This window comes from Mesoplodon mirus, assembly GCF_964341445.2.
Source record: "Mesoplodon mirus genome assembly, chromosome: 9".
NCBI lineage: Eukaryota > Metazoa > Chordata > Mammalia > Artiodactyla > Ziphiidae > Mesoplodon > Mesoplodon mirus.
In genome coordinates this window covers 18,447,658-18,466,123 of record NC_138985.1, presented here as the reverse complement: position 1 = coordinate 18,466,123, position 18,466 = coordinate 18,447,658, and the positions used below count along the sequence as shown (strand labels likewise).

Sequence of the window (18,466 nt, the reverse complement as noted above, 5' to 3'; positions counted from 1 at the left end):
TGATCTTCCCTCAAAATCATTTCTCCTAATCTCAGTAAATGGCAACACCCTCCTTCCAGTTCCTCAGGCCAAACCCTGTACTCTCTTTCTCTCATATCCTCCCTCCAGCTTTTCCCCACTTGCAGTCAGCTCATCCTTTAGATTGTATTTAGACTTTGAGTACCTCTTACCCCCGTCACTGATGCCACGCTGCCCCTTACAGTCTGTTCTCAACGCTGCAGAGGGCAGCGACCGTACCCCTTAGGTCAGACTGTGACACTCCTGTGCCAGAAGGACCCGCAGCTTTCCATCACACTCCCAGTCAAAGCCGCAGCCCTCACAGCTGCCCGCAAAGCCTGGTGCAGGCCGCTCCCTCAGGGCTTTGTTCAAAGGTTGCCGTCTCCAAGAGGACTTCTTAGACGGTTGTATTTAAAATTAAACCTCCACCCCCGACACCTACCAACTGTGTTCTCCCCAGAACATGTCACCCACTCAGATACTGTTTTCTTTATTTATTTCTTATCTGTCTCTGTATTGGGATGAAAGCTCTAGGAAGGCAAGGGTTTTTATTTAGTTCACAGACCTGGCCGCTCTCTGGGTGCTCACCAGCCACTGCTGCATGGAGGGTAGAAGCCGACTTACCGCCGGTGATCAGAGCAGAGAGTGTTTGATTTTTATTTCTGCTTTAATTTTAACATTTTATAGCTTTTCTAATTGAAATTGGGGAAAAAACCCTTTGTGTAATACCTGTTTTCTTCCTTTATTTGCTGTAAAAATAGCTACTGTACACTGTAAAGATTTAGCTCGAAAGAGAAACAACTGGTGAAATGATTTCTTTTATACCTTTTGCTTTCTTTAACTAGAACACATATTCAAGTGGTTTCAATTTATTTGGTAAACATTTGAGTATGCTGAAACATTCTTCAACAGTGTGCTGTCTTTATTTTTTTTTGAGTTATGAAAAGGTGAGGAAACAAACGGTAACTCCATCTGTTACATCTCTTTTCCTCAGGCCCCTGTTCAATCCATAGACTACAGAATCGGTATTTGGTTGGGGTTTGGGGATGACAACCCTTCTGCAGCCAAAAGTATTTTCTCTAGCGTTTGCTTATACACACATACTCTTCCTTATAATCTAAGTGTCTATGTTCTCCCCAAATATTGGTAACACTTAATTCTTTAGCATTGATTCCATTTAGACTGGGATTTCATGTAGGGAAATAGTGATCAGAGTTCATGCAGTCTAATAATGCTCAATCTAAGTTGGCCAAATTTGACATGCATGGTGTTAACAGATTGATAAATATGACATTTCTATTGGCTTAATGATTCTATATTAGAAAGTGTGATTGACTCATTTGCTAATGCTTCAGTGAAAAGGAAGAGCATTACTTTAAGTAGGCTGTGTTGGTTATTTTAGTTTGAACTCTTGTTTGACATATCCCCTCAAATATATGTATGCTTCATCTTTTTCCATTTTTGTTTCTCTCTGCCCTTTGCCAGCATTACTTAGAACCTCCAGTGAAACTGAGTGAGGCTCTAGAAAGATACGGACTTAAGACTGAAGAGTTTTTTGTCTTGAAGCATGGAGAGTCAAGATACCTTAATACTGATGATGACAACTTTGAGTAAATATGAGCACAGGGGCTTTTAATGAAAAAGGCATCATCTGATGTAAATCTAAAAAGACTAAGAAATTCATGAATATTACGATTTTTTACATTTGGAAACAACTTCTGCAGGTTTGTGTTCTATGTTGTAACCTGCTTACTAACATGATTGCCAGTTCTTATAAACAGAGAAGAGTTCAGAGGTGGGTCATTTAAATAATGAAGGCTAATGTGGATTTTAAGTCATGTCTCAGTGACATAAACATTGCAATGGAATTTTTTTTACTAAAGCATTCTACTTTAGTGGTAGAGTTTTGAGATTATGAAAAACTGATTTTAAAAACTCATTTCTGTTCTCCTATTCTTAGGGGCCTTCTGCATGGTAAGTCAAGGCTGTCAGATTTTCTCACAGGCCTGCACATAGAAACATATTTCTTACAGTCATGTTAGAGCAAATGATGACATTGATTCCCCACGTGGTTATATGCCAAATGTTAAGAGATTTATTTTTTTCAACATAAAAACATAGGAGTTTGGGCTAAGTAACCTTTTTTTTAAAGAAAGGAATAATATACTCTGTGGCATATCTACAATCCCCAAATCAAAAGCCCTCTGAGCTGGGCCGAGGAGGGGGAGTGTGGTTATGAGAACAGGATTTGTGAAATGTTCTGTTTTTAATCTAAACGTCAGACCTACTCAGCACAAATGTAGCTGCCAGGAAATAATTTACAAAGATAAATGCAGATCTTAAATGTTAATAGACCATATACTTTGAGTTAAATTTTATTCTTTCCATATTCCATCTTCTCTCTATATATATATACTCATTATTTTTTCTGGTTTCTTAGCTCAAACCCCAGTATGTCAGTGAGCTTTATAAATATTTTCTGTTTTACATGATTCTCTTATATTTTTATATTACACGATCCTTAAGCACGGTTCTACTTTTATTAAGCCAGTGTGGAATATTAGTGGTTGAAAAAAAAGACCGTGATTCTGGGAGTCCACTGCCCTGAGTCTTGGTCCTAGACAGGCTCTACACGCACTCCGTTACTCTGAACCTTCCTAAATGAGAGAGCTGATTCGAGGCCCGTTCTGTCTTCCCAATCCAGCCTCAGTGAAATGAACTTTATTCATACAAATAAATAATCAAAATAGGTTTCCTACACCAAATGCTACCCAGGTAGTGCCCTGTAATTTATTTTCACATATATATATGCACGTTAGCCACTTAATCTGAATTTTAATCCTGCTTCCACCTTGGATTTTCTGTGTGCCCTAAAACAAGTCACCTAAGCTCAGTGTGCCTCAGTGTCCTCATGTGCAACAAGGGGATGATTTTCACCTACCTCCAAAAACTGTGAAGAATAAGTCTTTTTTTAAAAAAAACAGTTTGAAAATATAAGGGAGAAAATGATATCTTAAGATATCACTGCCTAATACAGATAGGTAGATTTGAAAGTGGAAAATAGGCTAATGCTTTTGATAATATATATTCAAGCATATAAGGACACTAAACATTGAGGACTAACAACTTTGTCTCCCACATTTTGTAAATTTGGAGAATAATAGCCAAGATAAATGTAAATAATATTTATCAAAATTTAGCATTTTTATCTACAAAGATGCAAATCTGTCAAGGGGAAATGTATATGTAATATAGGTAAATGTATATGATTCGTGGGCACTAAAGCACAAAAAATTTCCCCATAAAATAAACCTTCAGGAAAAAAAAAAACAACACTTTTTCACTCCAAAGGAACATTTAGCAAACAGATGGGAATCAAGATGTTTGGCTTATGGTGGATTAGCTTTGGCATGGGTCGCCCTAACACTAGCCAGAGTTCTGTGGTCACCTTCCTCGCTGTTGCACGCCAGATGGAAAATTCATCTCTTACCTCTGCTCTATGAAGCAAGCCAAGCACATCTTGCTTAATTATTTCTTCTCCTTGAGTGGCCTTAATATTAATTTTGTATTCACATGTACTGTTTAACTGAGGGGTCTCCAAGCACTTTAAATTATGTTCTAAGTTCCACTTAATTGGGCCTGCTTCATTTTCTAGGCTTCCTCCAAGCTGTAATTTTTATGACCATTTGCATTCTGTTCATTAGGAAGTACATTGAGCTTCATCTCTCCTATCTACATTTTGAAGGGTTTTATGTACAAAGCAAAAACAAATTTTGAAAAATAAGAGTAATCCACTCTGTTCCTTCCATTCTGTCTAATACATGTCATACCTTTTCGTTTGTCTCATCCTCTAAGTCAATTTCATTTTCCTCTTTGATTAGCCAGCATCCATACCAACATGTAAGATTTTATTGAAATCCCTTTCTCCCGTGATAACTGAAGAACACTTTGAAACTCACTGCCCAAGAGGGTGGGACCATCAATTAGGAGAAAGCCCACCTAAAAAAGGTAAGATGTGCCATGACCTACATAGGTAAAGATCGAACTGTGCACTTTCCCTGTGGAATTTTTTCTGGATGACTCCCCCCTTTTCTCTAGCATTTTGGACATTTCAAACTCAATGCTCTGATCTCCAGGAAATGTTATTTGTTCAAACTAATAATAGAGGAAAAGAAGAGAGGGTGTTTTAGAATCCAATGCTGCTACCGCACATTGAAATCAAATCTTCGTTTTAATGTGTGTACATTTTGAATATATATTTTCATTAAACAAGGAGGAAGATTAAGCAAAATTGTTATAAAGAAATGTGCCTTTCAGGGAGTTAATACTTATGTTTGCATCACTTGATAAATGATCCTTAGCCTTCATAATGTACATTATTACTGCTGTAGCTAATTTAGAATTTTCATGTTTTCATCATATTTCTGTTGTAAAAATATGTCTCCCAAGTTTCATTTCTGTATCAGGATAACCCTTAGAAAGCACATTTTTCTGTTTGAGGATTTGTGACTTCCTATGGAAATCTATGTATTTACAAATGAAATTTAAAGTACTCTTCTCTTAAAGCTTTGCCTTAAATACATGAGTAGGAAAGCTTCTGCTTACAAATTGATTTACTTAATAATTAAGCATGGTGGTGGTTATGAACTTGAATATTACAAAACCTGGTGGGGGGGAACCTGGCTGAATTCAAATATATCAATAAATTGTTAGAGTAGCTTATGGGATAAAAATACTATTAAAAAATAACTGCTGAGAATTTTTCATATCTTGTCATTTTCATCATGTAAAATATGGGTGAAAATTAATGAATAAAACTTCTTTCAATTAAGGGGAGAAAATAATCCTGTGACATTTTTCTAATTTATTTTTTTAAATTATGAAATTTATGCCCAGAGTAAGAAATTCAAACACTAGAAGAAGGTGTACATAGAAAAGTCATTTCCTTACTCCCTAATCGTATTCTCAGGAGTCTGGCTTTCATTCTAGATATATATACCAAAATGCCTTTATATGAATGATAGAAGTGTTCTGTCCATATATAAAGCATAATTTTTTTGATTTAAAAAAACCACAAATGGGGTCATATTTTTCTACAACATGTATTTTGAAAAACAACCATATTTCATGGATGTCTTTCCACATCAGCACATTCAGACTTGCTTCATTCTCTTTAAAGACTATATAACTGATTTAACCCATTGCCTTGGCCTTTGGATGGATTTTGACTGATACCAGTATGTTATACACATCAAACCGAATGGGAGTGGGTGAGTACTAGGAAACATTTCTAACAGTTTACAGTTTTCATGGACTAGAATAGATTCTAATGATTAGAACAGACCTGAAAGAGTGGCAGGTGGCCTTGGGAGTATGGGATCGATCTCATCACTACTAAAAGAACAGGGTCCTTCCTAGGGCGCTTATGAAACATACTGCTGCTATCCCAGATGAATAACTAACTGCAAATCACTGCCAACAGTGGAAGGGTAGCTTACACATAAAAAGGTCACTGTCACTCCGTGTAGAGGAAATAACTGAAGTAGCTTAGCAAAAAGCAAAACAAAAACAAAGAAAATGGTTTCAGAACAAGCTCTTATATTCTTTTGGTATCAATAAAATGATCCGAGACCAGGGCAAGTTGTAGCTGTGTTAGTGATGAAAGGTGATATTTACTGTTTGTTTAAATTCAGCAGTTGAAAGAATCCCTTTGTAAGGAAGGTGAAAAATGAGAAGTTTATGTGTATTATTTCTAGACTGCATTACTCTTTGGAAAAATATGACCAACCAGTTAGAATTTTGGTATCATTGTTACCTTTTCCTTCACATCTGCATCATGGTGATAAACTAAAGCTCTCATTTTCTGGGCACATTCTTCTCCATATAACAGGTAAAACAGTGAACCTTCAGTGAAAGTTGGCTGAATAACTAAATGGCCGTCCTTTTCGAGGCAGGTAGTTATATTCTGCAACAGTGTGAGAACTCGAAGAAGAATCTCCTTTGCTACATGGCCATCATAAAGGGAAAGGAATGATGAATCCACCTGAAGTAGGAAACAATGAAAACTAAAAATATACGAAAACACTTTCCATGTGTATGTTCACATTTTAAAGCTGTAGTGAATGCATTTAAGAAATCTTGTCATAGAAAACTATCCCTAAGACTGCATAACATAAATGTGTAAAATCTTAGGCACTCCTACATCATATACTAATGGAAAAAAGAGGTTTTGTGTTTTAGCTAAAAAATACTATTTCCTTGGAATCCTAGAATGTAGTCATTTGGAAAAACACCCATTTCCTCTTTAAGACCCGTCATATGTAGTCCTCATGGAAACTCATTAACACACAGTGTGCAGGGCATCGAGCTGAGCAGATGAATATGACAGGGTCCCTTCCCTATAGGACGTGAGGTCCATTCTACCACAGCACTACCTAGGCTTCCTTCAAAATACCACAGCTTTTTTTTTTTTTTTTTTTTTTTGCGGTACGCGGGCCTCTCACTGCTGTGGCCTCTCCCGCTGCGGAGCACAGGCTCTGGACGCGCAGGCTCAGCGGCCATGGCTCACGGGCCCAGCCGCTCCGCGGCATGTGGGATCTTCCCGGACCGGGGCACGAACCCATGTCCCCTGCATCGGCAGGCGGACTCCCAACCACTGCGCCACCAGGGAAGCCCAAAATGCCACAGCTTTTAACTGCTCCTTTCTTACATATTTTTGTCTCCTCTCCTAGATTGTAAGCTCATGAGGACAAGCACCATGTAATGCTGGACTCACTGGTGTATCTTGGCGCTCAGCCCGGCATCAGGCACATACTGCGACCTCCAGAAATACTAGTGTTTCAGTGGATACTAAGATACACTGAACATAAGCAGGTCAAATATATAAGATGTGATGATACACAAGTACCCCAAATTGGACAGAGACAGAAAAATTATAATTCATTATTGCTAGGGAGAACTTTTCAAAATGATTTTTAAAAGTAAAATACGTTCATTACAGAAATTTTAGGAAATTCACATCAGCAAAAAGAACCAAAAAAAAACCCCACCTCTAATATTGCTCCTCAGAGATAAGCCCTGTTAATATTTGAGGTAAGTCCTTTCCTTCCAGATCTGTCTGTCCAAATCTATATATTTGTACGGACAAAACAAATATGTAAGCTACTGAACTTACTTTGGCACCAAGGAGTCCATCTGTCATGGCTGGATTTTCCGACAAATTCAAAAGCAGTTTTAAAACTTGAACCTGAAATAAGAACACTGGTTTATTTCAGACTAGCAAGCGTGGGTTTTCTCTCCCTGGCAGGCCGTCCCCCAACCAAGTCCACATTTTAAAGTCCTGCCTATTCAATGTCTGACTCAAATTTTCTCCATTCCATGAAGCTTTCTCAATTCCTCTTATTTAAAACCTTAGTTTTCCAATTATACTGATAGGGAGACAGGGAGAAAATAATGAACATCTTAGCTACCCACCCCTGGCGCACAGAAATACCTAACACAGAGTAAGTTTAGCATGTGTTACATAAATAATCTTTATCACGATTACTGTTAAGTGAAATATGATCTTTAGAACAAAAAAAAGGAATCTCTCAAAGCTGTTTCTTTCTACTTCAAGTATGAAAATTTGGGGATAGTTTGGTTATGAAGACTAACAATATGGTGCTTTATACTAGGTTTCTATGATTCTTGGAGCTTATCTTTTCCATGTGAAAAAGTACAATCATTTAACTACGCAGTGACATAAATAATAAGCAAACAAATGTTACCTTATAGCTGACTAGCCAAACTATCAGAACTCTTATCACTTATAACTGAAAAGTCAGTCATGAGAACATTCAAATGGAATTCTTCCTTTAAAAATGCGAGTCGTGGCGCCTCACTGGTGGTGCAGTGGTTAAGAACCCGCCTGCCACACAGATGCAGAGGACGAACGTGTGGACACGAAAGGGGGAAAGTGGCGGGGGGGATGGTGGTGGTGGGATGAACTGGGAGATTGGGATTGACATGTATACACTAACATGTATAAAACAGATAACTGATAAGAACTTGCTGTATAAAAAGGTAAAATTCAAAAAAAAAAAAAGAATCCACCTGCCAATGCAGGGGACAAGGGTTCGAGCCCTGGTCCGGGAAGATCCCACATGCAGCGGGGCAATTAAGCCCGTGCGCCACAACTACTGAGCCAGCACTCTAGAGCCCGCGCTCTGCAACAAGAGAAGCCACCGTGATAAGGAGCCCACGCACCGCAATGAAGAGTAACCCCGGCTCGCCACAACTAGAGAAAGCCCGCGCGCAGCAACGAAGACCCAACGCAGCCAAAAAAAAAAAAAAAAAAAAAAAAAAAGCAAGTCATGTAAAAGTATACTTTCTACAAGGTACTTGAAATTGCAGAACGTGAGGAGCAGGGAGAGCAGACTGAAATCAGGAAAAAGTGACAAATGTGCCCTCCATTACTCCCTGGAAGAGACCCGGATATTATTATATAAACCTTTTTTGAATTACAAAGGCATTATGTGTTTACTATAGAACATTATTTTTAACTACAGAAAAGCAGAAAGGAAAAGGAAATTCACATTTCTATGACTAGAAATGATATTAAGTTTGGTATTTTCTCATATACATATCCTAATACACATTCCTTTGATCACACTGTACATATTAATTTAAGTAGAAAGATATGACTTTCCCTACTTTTACTGTTTTTATTCAAAACTTTTAAATAAAATTAATACATGTTCATGATAAATTTCAGAGTGCAGGAGGGTTCTGCACAGCAAAAGAAACCATAAAAACGATGAGACAACCTACAGGATGGGAGAAGATATTTGCAAATGATGTGACCAACAGGGGTTAATTTCCAAAATATACAAAGAGCTCATGAAGCTCAATATAAAAAAATAGCCCAATCAAACAATGAGAAGACCTAAATAAACATTTCTCCAAAGAAGACATACATGTGGCCAAGAGGAACAAAAAAGATGCTCAACATCACTTATTTCTAGAGAAATGCAAATGAAAATAAAATGAGGCATCATGTCCCATCAGTCAGAATGGCCATCATCTTTAAATCTACAAACAATAAACACCGGAGAGCACATGGAGAAAAAGGAACCTTCTTACTCTATCGGTGGGAATGTAAATTGGTAACAGGCGCTATATATTAACGCATATACATGGAATCTAGAAAAATGGGACACATTAACCTATTTGCAGGGCAGGAATAGAGATGCAGACGTAGAGAAAGGACATGTGGACACGGGGTGGGGGAAGCGGAGGGTGGGATGAACTGGGAGATCAGTACTGACATATATACACCACCACACATAAAACAGAGAGCTAGCAGGTACCTGCTATAAAACACAGGAAGTTATTAACCTCGGTGCTCTGACATGACCTAGGTGGGTGGGATGGGGGGTGGGATGGGCGGATGGGAGGGAGGACCAAAAGGGAGGGGATATAGGTATACATATAGCTGATTCACTTCATTGTACAGCAGAAACTAACACAATATTGTAAAGCAATTATACTCCAATAGAAAGAAAAAAAAAAGCACGAGGGGGTGTCAAGGGGTACCAGTCAGAATGGTCATCATCCAAAAATCTACAAACAATAAACACTGGAGAGGGCATGGAGAAAAGGGAACCCTCCTACACTGTCGGTGGGAATGTTAATTGGTGACTGCCACTATGGAGTAGGTGTATATCCGGAGAAAACCATAATTCAAAAAGACACATACACCCCAACCTTCCTTGCAGGGCTATTTACACTAGCCCAGACATGGAAGCAACTAAAATGTCCATCGACGGGTGGATGGATAAAGAAGATGTGGTACATATATAAGGAAATATTACTCAGCCTTAAGAAAATGTAATAATGCCATCTGTAGCAACGTGAATGGACCTGGATATGATCATACTAAGTGAAGTCAATCAGACAGAGAAAGATAAACATCATATGATATCGCTTGTATGTGGAATCTAAAAAAAATGATACAAATGAACTAATTTACAAAACAGAAACAGACTCACAGTCTTCAAAAACAAACTGAGGGTGACCACTGGGGAATAGTGTTGGGAGGGATAAATTAGGAGTTTTGGTTTAACATATAAACACTATTTAAAATAGATAACCATGAAGGACTTACTCTATAGCACGGGTAACTCTACTCAATATTTTGTATTTATTATCTAAATGGGAAAAGAATTTGAAAAGTAATATGTATATGTATACCTGAATCACTTTGCTGTACACCTGAAACTAACACAACATTGTAAATCAACAATACTCCAATATAAAATAAAAAGTATGAAGATAGAAAGATAGAAATCAGCTGCCTACTTTTAGACTCGTGACCCGGGTTTACATCTCGTGTGTTAAAGGTGAGAAAAACTATATATAAAGTTAGAGTACAACTACAGATTAAACAGTTAACGTATATGTATTTTGTTTTGAAACCACGGTCTGTCCTAACTTTTTCTTGTGTCACACATGCCATCTTGTGGTGGCTCTAGAACATTTCTTTTAAGCCATTACTTTCTTTTGTTCTCACGGCAGATGTAGCAAACACAAGGTTTATTTAAATTCACCTTCTACTATTCATATTTAGTTATGAAACACTGTTGAACCCAAGAGATTATTATAGTAGAGTGAGATCACTTATTAAAAATATTTTTTAAATTCATGTTGGTGGTTTTTTACTAAGAAAATATCTAAAATGGATACATTTTTCCACTTACAAATGGATTATTATCCGAAAGTTAAGTTGCAACTTTAAACTCATTTTTTTTAAAAGACTTTTCTGATGTGGACCATTTTTTAAGTCTTTACTGAATTTGTTACAATATTGCATCTGTTTTATGTTTTGGATTTTTGGCCAAGCGGCCCGGACCAGGGATCGAACCCGCACCCCCTGCATTGGAAGGCGAAGTCTTAACCACTGGACTGCCAGGGAAGTCCCTAAAGTCATTGTTTAATGGAGAAACAATTGGTGGTTAGCCTCCCAGACAGACGAAAAAAGCAAATTTTCTATCCCAGAAATACCTGCTAGGCAATGTAGTGGAAAAACAAAACAAACCAAAAATGAACATAGTATTGTGGTGTGAGTCACTTTCAAAATGTCATAAAATATAAACCATCTCTGAGACAGATATATACAGCCCCAAGGCCAGAGGTGCTTGGCTCTGAACACAACATGCCTCTGAGGTTCTGGGCAAAGTAGCTGCAGAGAGAAATAGAAGAGTTTCCAACAGCCCCAATGCCATGGGGTAGAGAGAATGCAGTTTCTATGGGAGTCAAGGGCTGGAAGTTACCTTGCTCCCCTGGAGAGAGGGGTGTTGACGGGTGTGTGCATTTGGAAATTGCCTATGGATGGAGCATTATTCCTACAATATTGCTAATATGATTATTACATTTAATTTTGAATGCCTTCGGGTACCTCTTGGACCAGATCTAAGTAAGTTTGGCTACCTGAAATGTGGAAAGCCCATATAAAAACATCTCAGAACAAATTTTTAAAGGACTATATAGTAAGGCTCTGCTGTAATCACAATTTGATAACCTCAGAAGTAACTTCAGTGAAGTTGATTATCTGGAGTTTGGCTTCACATTTAGTCCTTCTAAAATGCTCATGCATTTTTTTCAACTGTGCCAGAGAACACAGACCAATACAGTAAAACACTGATGAACAACTGACTCAACTAATTAGAACCTTTGATTACTCTACCTTCTGTTTTTATGGTATTTCTTGAAAAATGGTGCTTGATAAGAATGCACACCAATATGAGGGGTTTACTCAAGCAGTTTTCACAGGATGCCCCAGTTAATTCAGCTCCAACTCTGTTGCCTCCTACATCTATTGATACAAAACAGGTCAAAGTGGAGCACTGAGACATGCATTACTGAAACTTACAAGTTTCGGAAAGATTTTACAACACATAATGGTCGAATCAAAAAAAAAAAGTTCTGTTAACCCTGAGGTAAGCAAAAAATTCAATTAGCCAGCACTGTCACTCAAAGACTTCTTTTAATCACAATGGTCCTGTATCTGGTGCGGGTGAAGCTAGCTACTTCACTTCAGTAAAAGGTAAACTGATTTTCAGAGAACCAAATGAATACCCATCTATTGATAAGTGAAACGACAGATTATTTTCACAAGTTAACTTTGAAATTCAATATTAGGGTATAAAAATAATATACTTTCTTGCGCCCATGTAAGGGTTTTCAGTAAACTTCGAACTTTCTTTTTCGAGGAGTATCAACTTAAGACGGGTCACTTGTAAACTGAATTCCAATCTTAATAAACTGGAGGCAACAGCTGTTTGTACTGCAAGTAATGACCACCCACTTCCTTCATACCTTGGTGCTTCCATTTCCCGTGAGCAGCAAGTGGAACAGGTCTGTAATGTAACTGCTAAGCATGTGCTGGTGGTCATTGGTCACTGTCATGTTTGTTAACAACCTCAGTCCGGCCAGCTGCACAGCGGAGTTCAGGGGGCCGGAGAAGACATCCTCACAGACTTGACTGACGTACACCTGAAGGCAGGGAAAAAGTGAGCGTCTTAGGATCTCCAAAATTTTTCTATTGAACCGTAACTTTTCTGCACAGCAGAACAGGGTGATTGTTCAGGATGAGACTTGCTCCTTAGGAAAGATGGCATTTGTATCCAGCCCTCAAACTTGGGTGACTTTTTCTTTTAAGCTGCCCTTGTTAATGGGAGGCACAGAGCATTTTACAGATATACCTCACTTCAGCCCCGAGACAACTCTAATGAGGCAGTGTTAGTATGGCCATTTTACTGACTTTAAACTCTTCCAGGAGCTTGGACCCCCTGCCCAATGTAACGAGCTGGTGGAGCAGTGTCCAACCCCAGAGACCATGCTCCCAACACCAGTGGGGGACCTCCCAACCCAGTCTGCCTTTCTGTGTCTGGGCACACTAGGATGAGGAGGAAGACCTGTAGGGCCATTGTGTACCATGGTTAAGTACCTGAACAGTAGGATGTAGGGGCGATATCATGTTAGAAGTAAAGAATGGGGGGGACACAAAGTCAAATAGAACTTTTCTTTAGAGTTCTTTTCTTCAAAAGTAAGCAGAGGGCTTCCCTGGTGGCGCAGTGGTTAAGAATCCGCCTGCCAATGCAAGGGGACACGGGTTCAAGCCCTCGTCCAGGAAGATCCCACATGCCGTGGAGCAACTAAACCCATGCGCCACAACTACTGAGCCTGCGCTCTAGAGCCCACGCATCACAACTACTGAGCCCACGTACCACAACTATTGAAGCCCGCGCACCTAGAGCCCACGCTCCACAACAAGAGAAGCCTCGACAATGAGAAGCCTGCGCACCGCAACGAAGAGTAGCCCCCGCTCACCACAACTAGAGAAAAACCTGCGCGCAGCAACTAAGACCCAACACAGCCATAAATAAATTAAAAAAAAAAAAAAAAGTAACCAGAGGCAAACTCTATGTGGCCCAAGGTTCTTATTTACCAAGGTATATGTGTATGAACTACTCCTTGGTAATTTGTAAACCGCCACTGGCAAAAAGTAATGCGATGCCAGTAGTACTCCTATCCCACACGTGACAGACCTAAACTAAACCCAGGCTGGTGGAAAGTTGTCTGAAACTCTATTTTCCATGTTTGGCCATGATCTCTCCAGCTTGGAAAAATTATGTCTCACAAATAATTGGTGTTCACCTAAGTCTGAACTCCACCAAACATTCTAATTGGTAAGAAAAATTCCCTAACATAAAATGCTAATGGGCTTCCCTGGTGGCGCAGTGGTTGAGAGTCCGCCTGCCGGTGCAGGGGACGCGGGTTCGTGCCCCGGTCCGGGAAGATCCCACGTGCCGTGGAGCGGCTGGGCCCGTGAGCCATGGCCGCTGAGCCTGCACGTCCAGAGGCTGTGCTCCGCAACGGAAGAGGCCACAACAGTGAGAGGCCCGCGTACCTCAAAAAAAAAAAAATGCTAAGGAATTACCAACCGTCCCATAAGCCAGTATTAACTTTTAAAAATATCCAAATGTATTCATGTTACCTAATGGCAGTAAAGCAAAGAGAGATTAGATTTTTAATCTGGTTTCAAGATCTAAATGATATTTACACATCAATCTGGCTGTCCTGGGTCACCATTTCATTATACATCCATCCTTTAAAAAAAATGGCATTTCCTTAGAATCATTATAAATCATGTATTTTCACAGGATGCTCATGTCTTTCAAAGCATTTCCTAAAATGTGCCGAGCATTTACATCCTTATTAGCTCTGAATCTTTTCTCCACTTCAGTTCTAGCAACAAGAAATGGGCCAGGGCCTCCCTGGTGGCGCAGTGGTTGAGAGTCCGCCTGCCGATGCAGGGGATACGGGTTCGTGCCCCGGTCTGGGAGGATCCCATATGCCGCGGAGCGGCTGGGCCCGTGAGCCATGGCCGCTGGGCCTGCGCATCCGGAGCCTGTGCTCCGCAACGGGAGGGGCCACAGCAGCGAGAGGCCCGCATACCGCAAAAAGAAAAAAAAAAAAAAAAAAAAAAAAAGAAATGGGCCAGCTCAGATATTCCTGGAGCCGTGCCCACCTCACCTTGTTCCTTTCTCTTGTGATTCCCAACTCTGCCTGTAGAAAGCTTAGACAGTCTTAAGAGCCATCCTGGGCTCTAGCTTTTACAGAAACTTCTGAATGAAATCTCTCCTTTCTGTGTATTCAACGATATTTTACTTGTATTTTTCCTTAAAGTATTTCATCATGTTCTGCCTTGAATTACAACTATTTGTGGACTTGCCTTATCCCTCCTTCTAGCTTTCTTAAAACAAGAGCTAATCATGTTCATTTCTAAACTCGGTAACACAGAGCAGGAGCTCAATAAATGTTGAATTAACATAATTTCCTCATTTATTGTGTCTTCCTGCTGATGTTATCTGACTTTGGCCTGGTTCCTTTACCACGTTTGGATTAAACTGAACCCCAAATTCAAAAGTCCACTGCACTTCTTATTGGCTGGTTCAGGTCCCTCCTTCCTCTGACTTAGTCTCCATAAAAATGAGCAGAGGGCCTGAATAGACATGTTTCCAAAGACATACAAATGGTCAATAGGTTCACAAAGAGACGTTCAACATCACTAATCATCAGGGAAACGCAAATCAAAACCACAGTGAAATATCACCTCACACCCAGTAGAGTGGTTATCAAAAAGACAAGAAGTAACAAGTGCTGGCAAGGATGTGGAGAAAAAGGAACCCTTGTGTACTGCTGGTGGTTGGTGCAGCCACTATGGAAACCAGTATGGATATTCTTCAAAAAATTAAAAATAGAATTACCATATGATCCAGTAATCCCACTACTGGGTATATATCCAAAGAAAACAAAATCACCATCTCAAAGCGACACCTGCACCCCCATGTTCACTGCAGCGTTAGTCACAATAGCCAAGACATAGAAATAACCTAAGTGTCAATCAATGGACAAATGGATAAAGGAAATGTGGTGTGTATATACAATGGAATATTATTCACTATAAAAAAGAAGGAAATCCTGCTATTTGTGAAAAATGGACGGACCTTGAGGGCATTATGTTAAGTGAAATAAGTCTGACAAAGACAAACAATGAATGATCTTATTTACATGTGGGATCTGAAAAAGCCAAACTCACAGAAACAGAGAGGAGAATGTTCAGGTGAAGGAAATGGGGAGATGTGATCAAAGCAGACAAACTTCAAGTTATCAGGTGAATAAGTTGTGGAATCAAATGTACAGCAAGGTGACTGGTTAACAATACTACATTGTATACTTGCACGTTGCTAAGACAGTAGATCTCAAATGTTCTCACTACACACACATGCATGCACAGGTAATTATGAGGTGACGGAGGTGTTTGCCAATGCTATACAGTAGCAGTAATCATTTTGCAATATGTATGTGTATCAAATCATCATGTTGTATACCTTAAACTTACACAATATTTATGTCAATTATATCTCAATAAAGCTGGAAAAAAAATAATTCTTGGCTATAAAGTTATAAAGTATGGCCTACTAAAATTTCATTACTTACCTTTTTGTTATTTTTCTCTTTCATTTACAGAAATCCTTACCTTTTGTGATTTCAGATAACTTACCTTTATCTTTATTTGATTTTCAACATTCACACTCAGGTTATTCAGTGCATTTAAAGCTTTCTCTTTAATACTCTGGTTGGGATTGTTGATTTTGCTTCCAATGATTGGAATACCACCCAATTCACGAATCATGACCTAAGAGGGAAAAAACAGGACCATGACTTCAATATGCAGCCCCCTTCATTATATTCTTTGCATCTACAAATACAAATAAAAACTAATGACTCTTTGGAAATACTGTTCCCATATACAACCTCTAATTCCTATATTTTAAAAAAGTTTACTACCCATAATTTTATAGGTAAAGAAACCAATTGAAAATAAATTCCTAATATATGTAATATTTAAACTATAGCATGGAGATATACAATGAAGATTTATATCTACCAGAAGAGCTACTACAATGATCTCAAAGCAATTTACAAACAAAATTATTTTACTTTGAAATAAGTTATATCTCTATTACAGGCCAATTTGGAAATGCATTAAGATTTCGAACACTATAGTAGTGTTTTGCTAAAATGAATACTTTGGAACACTAATCCCTCAAGATTTTAGTAGATGCTCCATTAAAAAAAAGGGAGCTTTCATGGATAAGTAACTTTGAGAAACTCTGGGTATAACAAGACTAAACATGTCTCTTTATTTTGATGCAATCCTATGTTCGTGTGCATTAGAATCTCTGAGAGGGGAGTATTGAATATAGTACTTCTATAAACTTTATCCATAAAGAAGATCATTTTTCAGTTGGGGAGAGGAAGAAAACTTATTAACATCTTGAAGTATTAAAGTTCCACACAGTTTGGAAATGGTGCCCAAATTTTCAGAGGAAAAATAATCTGGAGATTTCTCACAATCAATTGCAACACTAAATACTATGTGCCTTTGTCCCAACATTGAAAGAGACATAAACTTTCATTTCTTACAAGAAAAATAAGCTGAAAATGACTCCTGTCAGGCAAAAACATGCCGTTCTATCAGAAAAAGAGAGAAAGAAGTTTTCCCTCTGCAATTCCAGGTTCTTCCAAAGAATGTGTGGTTACTAGAAAACAGCCCTTTTAAAAACAACAACAAAAAAACTGTACTGTTAAAGCAGATGAAGGCACTATAATAGATGACGAGGGACACCAACTCCCATTACTGAAGAAAGTACTTGTTCACCAGTGGCTTCTGACCCACTCACTCTGACTACAGTTTGTTTCAGAGGAATATAAAACTATGGCATCATAAATAACCCCAATACAGACATGCTAATAAGCTAGTCACCATCTGTTGTTTTTGTCTGCCTGGCACCCCTCTTTCTAATGGGGCAGACACAGCACCTCCTCTATCCTATATAGTCCCTGGTGGGACTGCTGGTCAATTGTGTTTACATCCATCCCTGTTGTTTTTGGCTGCAGGATGCACATGTGAGCCAGGCCTTGCTAATCATGGTCCAGGGTGCTTTGGCCCAACAATCAGTCAAAAGGGTTGGCACTTATCCAAGCAGAGCAACTCCACCTTTCAGATCATGAGCTACAATGATGAAGGCTTGAGAGGCCAGTGGCTTTCTTTCCATCCCTGTGAAGAAAACCTCTTTGTGGCCAGAGAGACAGAGATCAAAACACAAAAAGAAGCAGGGGTAAGCAGCCAAAAGACAGAGAAAGAGAAGGTCTGATAATGCTTTCTGTAACCTTGAACTATATTCACACTTGTGCCTGAAACCAATGATACCCTTGGACGTCCAAGTTAACTGAGCTCAATATTTTCCCTTTTTGGTTTGAAATAATTTAAGTTGGGTTCTGTCATTTACAACTGAAATGTGAGTAACAGACAAATATTCCTTGTATCTCCCGATAAATCTCTAGAGCTTTAGAGTAAACCTGGACATGATGGATAAATATGGACTAAAATGAAGTATAAATTCAAAACTGTGCATGCATGACAATGTTAAGAAAGGGCATTAGCTGAAAATAATGACAAAAACTGTTTTACTTTTCTCCATGGGTAGTGGGGGGAGGAAACAGAGGCCATTTACATTGGTCCGTGGTTGTCAGCGTGTGGTCTGGGAGCACCTGCATCAGAACCATCCTCATAAGCCCTGTGCACAATGTCAAGCATGTACTTAAATGTCAGATGCTTTTGTTGCTCTACTGCTGAACTTTAAATAATTAAAAAGGTCATGCAAGGCTGAGTGCTGATTAGATACACGTATTACAAATGTGATGCCAGCGACCAACTTCATAGGATCTTGATCTAGAATCCTACTACTAACCGTGTTACTATTAGGCTGTGCTTCTCAGACGTGCACACACGTTATTCTGTAGGTAGCCACAGCCACACTATACAGATGAAAAAACTGAGGCTCTCTGGGAGGTTAAGTAA

General features: G+C 39.0%; 2 protein-coding genes across 5 annotated transcripts in view; one reads left to right on the top strand and one right to left on the bottom strand.

Moving 5' to 3' along the window:
• Positions 1–4,113, top strand: part of NAPEPLD (N-acyl phosphatidylethanolamine phospholipase D) — a 78,281-nt gene extending 74,168 nt beyond the window's left edge. For all 4 annotated transcript variants that reach the window (XM_082631589.1, XM_082631587.1, XM_082631586.1 and 1 more), the window contains one exon: positions 1,483–4,113. In XM_082631589.1, coding sequence (XP_082487715.1) covers positions 1,483–1,611 — 129 coding nt within the window. In that variant the 3' untranslated portion in view covers positions 1,612–4,113. The remainder of the gene's footprint in view (positions 1–1,482) is intronic.
• Positions 4,114–5,575: 1,462 nt separating this feature from the next.
• ARMC10 (armadillo repeat containing 10) overlaps positions 5,576–18,466 on the bottom strand; it is a 35,658-nt gene continuing 22,767 nt past the window's right edge. Inside the window, exons 3-6 of the mRNA XM_082631591.1 lie at positions 16,103–16,237; positions 12,352–12,528; positions 7,172–7,243; positions 5,576–6,040 (exon numbers count right to left, since the gene is read on the bottom strand). Coding sequence (XP_082487717.1) covers positions 5,789–6,040; positions 7,172–7,243; positions 12,352–12,528; positions 16,103–16,237 — 636 coding nt within the window. The 3' untranslated portion in view covers positions 5,576–5,788. The remainder of the gene's footprint in view (positions 6,041–7,171; positions 7,244–12,351; positions 12,529–16,102; positions 16,238–18,466) is intronic.